We start from the raw sequence: 13,226 nt of genomic DNA, 5'->3' as shown, positions 1-13,226 counted from the left end.
GACTGAGACGACAGAAAACTTGCAACCCAGCTCCTCCTATAGGAGAGGTAGTGGATGCCCTCCTAGGGGAAACGCTGGCGAAACCAGTCACCCTAGGAGGATAGCTTCACGAGTGGAGCAGCAGACAAACTAGGAGGATTCGGCCATAGAGTTGGTGGCATCGATCCTTATTGATCTTCTTGGAGGACACACCGTCTCGGCAGCGAAGGAGCTCCCACCACCATCCCTATTCTAGCTATGATGATCCTGGAGGCGTTGGACCCTAATGCTCCAGCCACCAACGCACAAATCCGAGATCTGTAGCTCCAGGTCCTGCAGACCAACGCCTTCCTTAGAGACATTGTTAAGGAGGCTCTGTCAACGCCTTCCTTAGAGACATTGTTAAGGAGGCTCTGTCAGGTTCCCCATACCATCTCCACAGCAAGCGCCTTTAGGCTGACTGGTGTCTTCATCTCGAAGGTCAGAAAGTTGACGGGGTCATTGCGACCATCTCATCTCGAGCTGATGGCCTCCACCTTCCGGATGAATATACTCCCTATGCTTTCCCCGACAACAGGTTCACCTTAAGGAGCATGGAGCCTACAATTCGTCCATGGCTTCAGCCAGAACTGAAGTGCCCCCAACTAAGGAGCACCACGTGGAAGGCCAAAGTATCCCTAGGGAGCACAACAGAGACTTCACACGACACAACCCGCTCGACGACCACAAAAAGACCCATGGACGAAGCTGCAAACCCAGTCAACATATCACAATGTCCAACAAGCTAACGAGCCAAGATCTGGAAAGAAGGACACACAACCTTGATGCGCGGCTCAAAAGCCTCGACAAGCCAACATTACTGCCCGGGCATTCTCTCCCAGGAGACCGTCCATTCTCAGTAGAAATCATGAAAGTTGAGTTGTCTTATGGGTTTAAACCACCCAACTTCATACCATACGATGGGACAACAGATCTGAATAATCACATCAACTACTTCAACGCCATGAGGACCATCTACGGTGGGGGCGACGCGGTCTCTGCAGAGCTTTTCCTGGGTCTCTGCGGGGGGTAGCAACCACGTAGTTCTTGCGTCTCAAATCAGATTCCATCAAGAACTTCATAGACCTCAGGAAGGCCTTTGTCTTGCATTTTCAGAGTAGCGTCAGACCAAAGAAAACTACCATTAAGCTCCTGGTAATAAGGTAGGGGGACAAACAATCCCATCTGGGATTATGTCATGCGTTTTACTAAAGAGTCTCTGTTCGGAGTACATCGCATGTTCGGCAGCAGTTCAAGAGGCCGTTTGGCTCAGAAGGTTCTTACAGAGACTTAGTGTTTCTTCTCACTCAGACGACGTTGTGCTTACACATTGTGACAGCACGACAGCGCTTGCATTTGCGACCCCAAGTTTTATGGTAGAGCCAAGCACATTGATATACAATATCATTACATTCAATACATGGTCGCACCAGGTGAAGTCATTCTGCAGCATATCTCCATTGGCAATATGTTGGCTGATCCTTTGACAAGCCCATTGCCAGAGGTGTTTTCCTAGTTCACATTAGGAACCTGGGACTCAGGTGGATTTGATGTGTATTTTTCAGAACATTTTTATGGATGGACATTTATTTCTATTCCTCTTACATTTATTAATGCATATATATTTGTTTGAGCAATGCTGTGTGTATACATTCATTACTGTGATTCGCCAGGCATTGAATCGACCCACTCACACTGATGATTCGCCTCGGCGCTTGAGAATAGCTAGCGAGATGAGCCCATGAGCATATGTGCTTGACGATGCCTTAATCAAAGCTAAGATGAGACCTTATTTGGTTTAACTTAGAAGATTCTAGACTTCCAAGTAGCTTGTAAAAAGCTGGATGTGAGATTCCAGGCAGAAACCATTAGGGTGACTGTGCTAAAAACTCAGGTTAGGCGCTTGGCAAAGTGACTAGACTAAGATTCGTATGACGTTTATATTTTTTTGTGAGTGACGTGCCCACCTCAGTGGGAGTTGTGCCATATCATGCATATCATACTACATGTGCTTATATTGACTGATAGTAAGAGTGACTGAATGGATCCCTGCTTCGTCACTGTGCGGCTACGTGGATTATAATAATCCCACAATACCCTTATTACCTGAGACAATGTCATAAAGAGGACATCTAATGACACTACTTTGACGTTTTCCTTAGGATTATGGATGATGCGGTCCAGCGGAAAACGATTGGAAAAGCTATTGAAAATAATTGGATTGACATGAGGGGCTCAGGGAAAACCATCTAATATTACACCTTTGTTTTGTGACTCATTGCCCAGGCAACTTGTTGTATTTGTGATCGACGTAGTCATGAGTACATTGCATATAAAGGGTTAGCACTGCTCATCATAATGGATCGAGAGTGCTGGATCTGGTGTAATTAGATTGTTTGGGGTATTTCGAGATTATTTGTGAGTGGTGTACTATGTTGGTTAGATGGAAGCTTAAAATAGTACTCCTACCCTATATTACCTCGATAGGTCGTATGCCTCATTTCTTGTATGAAGAGTTACACAATTGAGAGAGACTTGGATGCATAGCTAAACTAATGCGCCCCATGTGAGCGAGTGGGAGATGTAAATAGAACACGGGCCATGCCCGATCCAAGTCGCCCATAAGGGGTAGGCCGGATCCGACATGACCCGCTTCACATGGAGAGAACCATCCACTTTTGTGGCTGGGTCTCTTCCCCCCTCTTAGATCGATTCCCAATGGGAGTCTAAATAGGGGTAGGGGTCTTAGGGTTTTGGCTTTAAATAGAAAGCCTGTAACCCTAAGACCAAATCATATGAGAAACCAAATTCTCCCTCTCTCCAGTGTTTTGTGTTCTCTTTGGGATTCCATCTCTTCCCAGGGATTTGTGGTGTGGAGTTCTCTGTGGATAAATCTTTCAAGATATTCGAAGATCGTGAAGGAGATTGTTCGAGTTCATGAAACTTGTAACCAAACCTATACGAGATCCTCTTCCACTGCATTCCCATCTCCGTTCAAGTAACACCCTAACGGGTGATGATTTATTTACAGTCTGGATGCTATTTTATTCTATTTTTTCCTTTTTCCCTTGCAAATATAAACTATCTTCTATCCAGCTCCAGCTGCAATCTGATATGCTTAATGGGCCTTTAGCGGAAGAAGAAAAAGAGCTCTCCCATGAGCTATCCTCCTTGCTCTTCAGGGAAGAAAGCTTCCTCAAACAAAAATCCACAATTAATTGGTTGCAATTGGGTGATTCAAACACTGCCTACTTTCACCGGTCCATGAAAGCCAGGGTAAATGCTAACTCCATTATTCAGCTTACATCTATTGATGGTTCATCTACTACTACAGTCAAAGATATAAAGGATTTGGCGGTAAATCACTTCAAAAACACTTTCGGTGGTGCCCAAGAAGTTCAAGGCCTTATCCCTCCCAACTTACTTAACAAGTTCCTTCCAAGTGAGTATCTAGATATCTTGAGCTCCATTTCGAAGGAAGATGAAATTATGGCTGCTATTCACTCTCTCAAGGTGAAGAGCTCCTGATCCAGATGGTTTCAGCATGGTTTCTTCCTAGCTTCTTGGGATATCATAAAGAAGGATCTTATTCAGGCTATTGAAAGTTTCTTCTTTAACCCTAGTCAGATCCAGAGTGCAAATCACACCTTTGTTTGCCTCATCCCCAAGAAAGAAGGTGCCTCAATCTTGACTAACTTCAGGCCCATTGCTCTTTGTAGTCTACTATACAAGTTCATTGCTAAGATTCTAGCTTGAAGGCTCAAAAGTGTAGTGGATATGCTCGTCAGCGATAACCAATCAGCATTCATCGCTGGCAGAAGTATCTCTGACAACATCCTCCTGTGCAATGAAATTGTTAGAGGCTTTGACAGGAAAAATCACTCTCTGGCTATCCTTTTGAAGATTGACATCCACAAGGGTTTTCACTCCCTCTGCTGGAACTTTATTATGCAAGTGTTGACCATGATGGGATTTCCTTTGGTTTTTGTCAACTGGATTCACTTCTGCATCTCATCTCTAATGTTCTCAGTTCTGGTTAATAGAAGTCCAGCAGATTACTTTGGAGCTTCGGTGGGAATCAGATAGGGATACCCTCTCTCTCCATTTCTTTTCACTTTGGCATTGGAAGTTCTCTCTAGGAAAATCCAAATCAGCACCGACCAGCAGCTCATCTCTCCTTTACCCAAGTGTAAAGCCATTAAGCTAACTCACTTAGCTTTTGCTGATGACCTTATGATTTTTTTCCCAAGCCTCTATTGTCTCACTCGAGTCAGCTTTGGTTTGTTTGTAGCGCTTCCATGAGCTTTCAGGCCTCCGCATCATCCCGTCCAAGTTTCTTTTGTTCTTCACTGGAGTTTCTGATCTGGACAAAGCTGCTCTCTTAGAGAAATCTGACTTCCAAGAGGGGCAGCTTCCAGTTAAATACTTGGGTCTTCCTTTGATTTCTGCTAGACTCTCAGCCCATCATTACACCCTAATATTGGATCTTATTTAGAAAAGGCTTCAGTTGTGGAAAGACAAACTTCTCTCTTATGCTGGTAGGCTGGTTCTCATCAAATCAGTTTTGGAAGCATCTTATATATATTGGTCTGGCATATATGGTCTTTCCCAAGCCACTATCAAATCCTTGGAATCCCTCTTGGCTTCTTTTCTTTGGAAGGGTACCGAATCTTCAAGGTTTCTACATCCTCTAAGTTGGGTAGTTGTTTGCCTCCCTAGGAAGGAAGGTGGTTTAGGTATTAGAATAATCAAGGAAGTGAACTCGGCTGGCATCATCAAGCTAATCTGGAAGATTGTTGCAAAAAAGAAAAGCATCTGGGTTGATTGGATTTACTCGGTCCTTCTTCGTCAAGACTCCATTTCGACCGCATTGCCCTCTTTAGATGCTTCTTAGGTTTGGCGCAAGGTCCTTGCTACCTATCACTTGGTGCTTCAGGTCATTCGTTCTCAAATTGGTGATGGTCTCTCTTCGTATCTCTGGCTGGATCACTAGCACCCAAGGGGGATCCTCCTCCACTCAATCTCCCCCAGAATCATTTATGCCTCGGGCCTCTCTCGGCTCTCTTTGGTGGCTGACATCTTGGACTAGGCTGGCTGGGCTCCCGCCTTCTATTGCCCCTATGCTTAACATTATCTGGAATGACCTCCATTCCATCTCCAGAAGGCCCATGGGAGGGGGGATTGTGTCACTTGATCGACAAACAACTCTAGCTCTTTCTCCTCTAAAGTAGCTTGGGATTTCATTAGGCAGAAAAGCCAATTGGTTACTTGGAGGAAACTTCTCTGGTTCAAGCATCACATTCCTCGCCATTGCTTCATGGCCTGGAGGGTCTGCACCAACTATCTTCCAACCCAGTCTTTCCTTTGCGATCGCCTAATCTCAATCGCTCCCTCGTGCTGCCTATGCTGGAACAATGTGGAAGAATCCAATCACCTCTTCTTTGACTGCCCTACCTCGACAGCCATTTGGAATGGCATTTTGTCCAAGTGTTGGCCAGCCCCTAGAAGAATTCTTCCTTTCTCTCGTGAGTGGATTTGGATTGATATGAAATTTGTTGACTCCTCTATCTGTGACATGGTTGGAAAGATGGCTTCTTGCGCCACTCTCAATCATATTTGGATGGAGCGTAATATCAAGAAATAGACCTCCAACTCCCGTACTTATCAGCAGATTTAGGATTCCATTTCCTTCAAAATTAAAGCGAAGTTATCGTCTACCCCTCCCTCTTCTTGTTTGACACCTCAAGGAACAGACTCATTGTTGTATCCTGGGGTCTCCCTTCTGTTTCTTTTGTTGGCCCAGCCTCCTCTAAGCTGTGGCCTAAGCCTGGAGTTCCTTGTTTGCTGCTGCCCCTAAGGGGCTCTTGTATTCTTGTTTCCTTTTTTGTAATTAAATTCTTTATTCAACCAAAAAAAAAAAAAAAAAAAATATTTAGAAATTTCTCCAAAATTCGGTTGACAAGTATTCCTGTCTTGCTAAAATGCTATGCAATCTATAAGTAACAGCTGGATGCCTTTATATTTTATTTTTTTTTATGGAGGGTGGGGGGGATTGCATTAATTTTGCTGTGTCAAGGTAGCTACAAATAAATAGTCACCCAGTTGAAGAAGACAAGCAGTTAATGTAATTATGTGTTACCTCCATCTACAGTGATTGTTTTCACGAGAACCAATTTGTACATGAGAGAAATGGTTCCCTGAAAATTGTGGATGAAACAATCAAATACTTTCTTAGACTACACTTTAAGCAGCAAAAAGATCTTGCAGCCACTGCGTTAGTGATGCAGAAAGGCCTCAAATACTGAGATTTTCAGATTCAATGGAACTGTTAATGTGAAGGAAGTTAAATATGCATTTATTTACTCATTCAGCTAAACTCAGTTAATTAGTAAAATTAAATGCATCTGAAGGATATCCAAAATTAAGAAATCAGGGGTTGAGCTCCATAATGTTACAATTGGGATATGGCAGGTTTGTGTTGATGTCATGAATTAGACTGTATCAAAGGAACCACATACAAGTCCCTGGCTGAGAGATGGAGAATGTATGTTAATAGAAAATATAACTAAAAAGTGATTTACAGCTTGAATTAATATTACTACAGCTTTTTACAGAGTCAAGGAAAGCAATGCTGTCGGGGCATACATACATTGTTCTTTTGATCATGAACCATTGGAACATCCTCTTATGGTTTCCTTGAGGAATTAACAACTGATCTGTATGAGGCAATCTTTAATAATGGCTATACCAACATGTACATTACTCCAATTTGTACTCTTCAAGCCATATCAGCACTTCATTCCTCTTCAAGGAAAAGCATCCATGAAACAACAGGAGAAGAAATTTTTTAGAAGAACAGAAAGAGAAAGCAAATTAAGGATTTTCTGTGTTCATCATTACCTATATTACTGGAGAGTGACTTCATAAAACAGAAAAGTGAAAATAAAATAACATCGTATATAATGAGATTATTGTTTGAAGAACCACATAAAACTTACTCAGAGCTCAACAAAACAGAGGAAATAGATCTATGAAACTGTGAGGGAAAGATTGTTCTGTACCATAATGAAACTCCATGTCCGCCCTGGATCATTGTAACGAGCAAGCAAACAGCCCTTCTTAGGTATGAGACCATCCCTAAGTAGGGCAGAGCGAAGTGCTTTCTCTTTCTCATGAACAATTTCCTCAGTTGGTCTTCCACTAAACTTTGTTACAGCAGCAATGCCTCCATCAACCTTTCTCAAGCTAACTTCATCTTGACTAGTGTCTGGCAAACTGATAAAATACATCATTATTAATTAAGCATATTAAAGCAACACATATAACTTAAGAAGGCTGTCTTAAAAGAAATAAATCTATTTCTCTCATTGTAGCACCTAGACACGACCTCCAACATAAAAAAAAATGCAAAAACAATGCAAAAAAAAAAAATTTGTTTTTCTATTACTCTCAACATTTATGTTTTGATCCAGACCCATTCCTCATTACTTTTCTTCATATAGTTCTAGTAAATATTTTCAGTTATGCACCAAAGCAAACATTGGAACCTTACCTGTTCAAATCTCTCTCCAATGGTAGAACTACTTGGATAGATATATTGGATAGTTCAGAATCGTATGCCTGAGTGAAAACAGGAGTAGTCATTGGGATCTTCTCCATTGAGGAATTCTTGCCAAATATATACCTAAAGAGATGCCGATTTAACTATAAAAATCATTTCTGAGACAACACGAAAAACATAAAAAACCCTGCATCTTGCCAGTTACATAGAAAGAGAATTCAAGATAACCAAGATAATTTCAATGTGGCAGCTTAGTTGGAAGGCCTGGAGGACTCCACATGTCAGCCATTAGCCTTAAATTTCCACCATATAACATACACCACAAAGGGAGCACCCGGTGCACGAGGCTCCCGCCACTGCGGGGTCTGGGGAGGGTCATAATGTACGCAGCCTTACCCCTGCTTCGCAGAGAGGCTGTTTCCAGACTCGAACCCATGACCACTTGGTCACAATGGAGCAACCTTCACCGTTGCACCATGGCCCGCCCTCACCAAATATCATACGCCATATGGAAAAATTAACTTATTTCTAGAAATTTGCAAAGATGGCTAAATTTATGAAGGAAACCAGTGTAGTCCACACCATTAAGGTGCTACAAAACCAATTTGAGATGTTTCCTGTCCAGGGGATGGACTGTGTAACAAGCAGAAATCAAAGAGTTGGTACATATGTATAGTGCCTGTTCTTATGTGTCCACTTGGGAAAGGGGGGGGAGGGGGGGAACGACTCACCCAGTAACATAATTAAAGCCAGATGATCCAGAGAGCTTGTCTCCTTTTGTCTCTACAATGACAAATGGGGAGTATTTGCGCACCTGTATTTGCATTTGAAAACTAACCAATCAAACATATTCTCCTTCACTATTATAAATATATTAAATATCATAACCAGAAAAGCATTGATTCTAAGAGTCCCCCCCCCCCCCCACCCCTTTCAAAACTACTATGGCTTTAAATTGTATTTCCTTTTTCTGAGAGAAAGTGAGACTTATGTTTTGTTAAGGGGAAGAAAATGACAGATGGAGAGATGCCCATGTAGAAAAAACAGCATGAAGCAACCAAAAAAACAAGAAAAAGAAACAAGCAGCTGGCACCTATAACTATCAAAACAAATCAAGTCTTAGATGTTTTGATGGTCAGACCTTCTCCAGTCCTACTTTTAAAATACTGGAAACAAGAATTATGAAAAAGGAATGGCAATCAAAAATGTCAAAGCCTCGGTACTAGGAACCAACTTGGTCAGCAGAAAACCAAATACTTGATAGTTCACGTGGACAACCCAAATAAAACTAAGATTAATCTTGGGATACCTGAGTTGACAAGTTCAGGTTGATCAGATTGGGTTGGCTAATTTTAGTGAGAAATAAAATGTGACATTGGAATGCTGTGAAGCAATTAGATGACATGCCTAGGATACCTTTAAAAATAGTATTGGGATTGCAATTACTGATATTGGACTTCAAGTTTGAATGAAATGGGATTGTTAACCTTAGTATTATCTCTAATCAATAGAATTCCAAATTTTAAGAATAACAGTATGTAAAACTGTTTCCATCCAGATTGATACAGTACAAATTGACAAATACCTGCCACATCTTTCCAGAGTGAAAAAGATGTACCTACCTCATAATTTGCAGTTCTCTTGAGGATTTGATACTTTGGTGATTCCAAATCTGGAGTCTTGTAAATACGTAGCTGCACAGAAATACAAACTAAAGATAAGAAGCATAGGTGTGTGGCCACTAAAATTTATATTTACCATACTTTTCATTAACAAAACTATTACCTGCCGTATAACATCCCACAAGCCTTCTACAGAAAAATAATCATTATTCTCTATGGAGTCCCAGATATCCTATGGACCAAACAGGAAATTCAGGTAATCAGTACTTAAAAAAATCTTGAAGTTATATAGAGAAAGACCCTGGGGGGGGGAGGGAGAGACTGGATTTGTTTCTCTTTTCCCTTTTCTTCACCTTATTGTGTCACAGAGAGTACAGCTTACCACATGGCTGCAAAACTTTTGGGTCTCTGGATTGATGCCCATGATGGAAATTCCTGTGAAAACCAACTCTGGTTTCCAAGGAAGAAGCATGAACTTCATTACCATAGTCCATCTTGTTGTTATTTCACAAGGTCCTGTCTATAACAACTCGGTCAATCATAAATTAGAAACAATATATATTTATATAAACGAACACATATAAAATGACTGGATTTTATCCTCACAGAAAGAAGAAGTGTGTTATACTAAAAGGGCAAAAATGAATAAGGTCACCAATCATGACTCAGCACTGTTTGACTACATCTCTTCTGTAGGTTGATGAATGTACAAAGTATCATTCAGCTCAACATTGATCAAAAACAAATGCATCTTCGAGGAAGGCCAAAGCCATTTCCCAAAAGAAAGAACAAAGGACACAGTAACAAGATCTAAAAACCTCAATGTGGCATTATTTGAAAGCCACTGTAGGAGATAGGAGATAACAATTTTCATCTAATTGTTCTCATCGTCAAGAAACCAAAACAACGGGAAAAAAAAAAACATCAAGCAAGTCAAGCATAAAAGACTGTAAACTAACTTTAAGGTCAGAACTCAGAAAAGGAAATGTTTAACCCAAACAGGGCACTGGAGGAAAACCATTCTGAAAACCCATCCCTGTTTCGTATTGTACAACTCGACACAAAAGATGAAAAGAGAGATGTAAAAATGAGAGTTAGACAGGATGAAACAGGCATATGGAACATGATATCCCATCAAAATCAATTGTAGAATGTCAGTATTACTCTTTTTAAGTGCACAAACTGCACCATCTGATTAAATTTCATGTATGAGAGGTCAACAAGGAAGGATAAGAAGGCTAGTTGACATTTGTAATGGAAACTAATGCGAAATTGGGTGAATATCATTATGAAGGAATGAATTGGCCAGAGGAACCACCTAAGAAAAAGCTGTTACTATACTTTCCAGGAAGTAAAGAAGCATTCCTAACATGATGTTGGTCGATGGTGGTTACAGAGTATAGACATCCAAATTTAACAATTGATTAAAAGCAAACCTTGCATGAGAGAACTGACTCCAGATTCCCTTGATCGTATCTGATTGAATGCATAACCATGAAAGAAGAAAAAATGGGAATTCTAAAATAATTTTTGCCTATAAATTAATATAGTAAGCGCAATGTCATCTGAAAAAGATGGAATCTTTTTTTAAAAAATAAAAAAAATTATTCAACGTGCGGATTGAATAAATTTCTAAATGAAAATTCAAGATATCAGTAAAACACCTTACTTTTCAAATTCTAAATCACAGAAGCAATAAGAGTCATTAAAGTTGGAAGCTTTAGTGCTACTGAGTCATTTAGTAGAACACCTTACTTTTCTTCCCTGTTGGTCGTTTCTCTACCATATCTACTTCCATTTGAAGACAACGAAACAGAGCCGAACCAAAGAAAAGAAGTAGAAGAAAATCCAAACCATACACTAGGAAATTCATACCTGCTTCACGTTGTGCAATTGGAAATCCGGTTGGAAGAGTATCTTCAAGAGCGCAATGTTGAAGAGATAACCATCAACTGTATCATGTTTGGTGATAGGGTCACGGAATCTGACACGCTCATCGTACATGGTTCGATCGATCCCTTGATCATCAAAGAGATGTGGGAGATCATCGTACAAGAACTCTACTAGTCGATTGATGTCAAAGGTAGTAGATTTTGATGGGATTTGTTCCACTAAGCTCAGCTTCAGTGCCCACTTCAAGTTCTGACGACGACTATCAAAGACTGTGTTTCCATGTTTGGAATGTGTGAACCGACGGAGAGAAACTCCGGGAGGTTTTTGGATGGTTAGTCGCCAGGGACTCCAGCGGAAACCAGAAACAGGTGGGAAAATTGAGTCAGAAAGGTGAGCGGCCATTGTTCGATATTCCAGTTCAGGATTTTGCTAGCTTTTACTGACTGGGTGCAGTGGCGCTTCGAAGTGTTCTTCTCTTCCTGTGATTCTCAGAACCTTTCCGGATTCCGGAGTCAGGAGAGCCAAACAAAAATGAATGGTGGGTATTTGATTCAGGAAGGTAAAAGTGTAGAGCCAAAAGCCACATGATCAGAATATCAGATTATTCCAATCCATTTAATACGATATTGAGAGCTGAATAGCTCTGAATGGTTTCTCTTTTACTGTTTACCATTTATAAATATGGGCGGTAGACCCAGAGTCCAACAACCATGTATTAGTAGGTTCCTCTGACAAATTAGACTCATAAAGAACTAAGGTTTCAAAAATACCTTCTTCTGACTTCTTTTTCTGAGTAGCCAGGAAAGCTCGACATTCCTTTTTTCAATACCCGTCCTTCTTGTAATAGAAACAAGTTTCATTTTTCTTGTTCTTCTGAGTTCCCTTTGACTCAACCTTAGGGGATTTTCCCTTATCAGTCTTCTTCTTCTTCTTCTTACCCTTAGGCTTAGAAGAAGAAGGCTTCTCCTCTGTAGTCAAGACCTCCACTTTTTGCTTTTGGATGCAACCTCTACCTCTTGCAACATGTTGTCCAGCTCAAGAAGTTCGACGGAGTGTTAATTCATGTTATAATTAATAATAAATGATCCGTAGATATACTGAGGCAAAGAGTAAAAGATAATATCCGTCTTATAATTCAGCTTAAAAGACGTCCCAAGGTTCTTCAGATCTTGGAACAAGTTTTGCATTTTCATCACATGATCTATAACTTGAGTTCCTTGGGCATCTTCATGCCATGGAGAAGTGTCACTAGTTGATGATGGGCATGTCTTTCTTCTCTCCCATACATCTCCTTCAACTCCTCCATCATATCCTTTGTCAAGTACAAATCCTTGACAGAATTAGCGATGGTCTTTTCCATAGAGTTCAATACGAAGATTTGGCCTTAGAACTATTCTGACAAATAACTCATAGGCCGCTTTAGCAACAGGGTCCTCGTTTTACTGGAATTCAGGTTTATCTTGCTCAATGACTGACATCAAACCTTCTGCAATCAAGAGTAACTTGATGTTCCTCCTCCAGTCAACGTAGTTTGGGTCGGTCAAAATATGGTCTTTTATGAGGGTAGCATGGTTGATTTGGATCGACATAGTTTAAAATCTACACGATGTACAAAAATAACGATTAGCATGATCGATAACCATTGAAAAATGGGATAAGAACAATCAATGATCAATCACACCCTAAGCTTCCCTCTAGCTTATAGGGTATGAATTGGAACTTATCAACCCTTATGCTCCTGACTTAGCCTATCGGAGTTCATCAGTTGTATGTTGGTTGAGTGGATTATTTTGTCCGTCACTTAGAATTCTAATGTGATTTAGCCACCTGAGTGTCATGCCCATTCCTATCGGTTGACATATACTCAAGTCAAGTGTATACCCTTAGTTTTGGAGGGAATTATGGTGTTTGAGGGGTTAATTCCTACTATCGCAGTACACGTACCACTGACCACATTCTCTAAATATCACATGTGAGATGGGTGTAGACAATTTCATCAACCTATCCAAGTATTATCCTATCGGCATCTACAAGAGTAGATCGATGAAATTTCTACACTCACTAACTAAAGGGAGGCCATAGGAATCCCACCAACCAGGGTTTCCCATATCACACTTGTTTTAAAATTGAGG

At 40.8% G+C, this 13,226-nt stretch overlaps 1 protein-coding gene across 2 annotated transcripts; it reads right to left on the bottom strand.

Annotated features, from left to right (window-relative positions):
- Positions 1-6,606: 6,606 nt before the first annotated feature.
- LOC122672643 lies at positions 6,607-11,499 on the bottom strand. Of its 2 annotated transcripts, XM_043870104.1 has the most exons (8): positions 11,077-11,499; positions 9,584-9,721; positions 9,365-9,433; positions 9,202-9,273; positions 8,311-8,393; positions 7,571-7,702; positions 7,080-7,293; positions 6,607-6,822 (listed from the first exon to the last, which is right to left on the bottom strand). In XM_043870104.1, the coding sequence occupies exons 1-8, from the start codon at positions 11,494-11,496 to the stop codon at positions 6,778-6,780; spliced, it is 1,173 nt and encodes a 390-aa protein (XP_043726039.1). In that variant the 5' UTR covers positions 11,497-11,499; the 3' UTR covers positions 6,607-6,777. The 2 variants fall into 2 exon arrangements, with proteins under 2 accessions (XP_043726039.1, XP_043726040.1); XM_043870105.1 differs by lacking the exon at positions 8,311-8,393 and having other exon boundaries at positions 9,202-9,290.
- Between the last annotated feature and the right edge of the window lie 1,727 nt (positions 11,500-13,226).

This window comes from Telopea speciosissima, chromosome 8 (genome assembly GCF_018873765.1).
Source record: "Telopea speciosissima isolate NSW1024214 ecotype Mountain lineage chromosome 8, Tspe_v1, whole genome shotgun sequence".
Taxonomy (NCBI): domain Eukaryota; kingdom Viridiplantae; phylum Streptophyta; class Magnoliopsida; order Proteales; family Proteaceae; genus Telopea; species Telopea speciosissima.
Note: the sequence above shows the minus strand (reverse complement) of the source record. Positions and strands in the feature narration are given on the sequence as shown.

Coding starts and splice junctions, on each gene's coding strand:
- LOC122672643 (XM_043870104.1), bottom strand. CDS start 11,496: ATGGCCGCTCACCTTTCTGACTCAATTTTCCCACCTGTTTCTGGTTTC. Junction 9,722..11,076: donor AATTGCACAACGTGAAGCAG/GTATGAATTTCC, acceptor GAGTTGTTATAG/ACAGGACCTTGTGAAATAAC. Junction 9,274..9,364: donor TGTGGGATGTTATACGGCAG/GTAATAGTTTTG, acceptor ATTTCTGTGCAG/CTACGTATTTACAAGACTCC.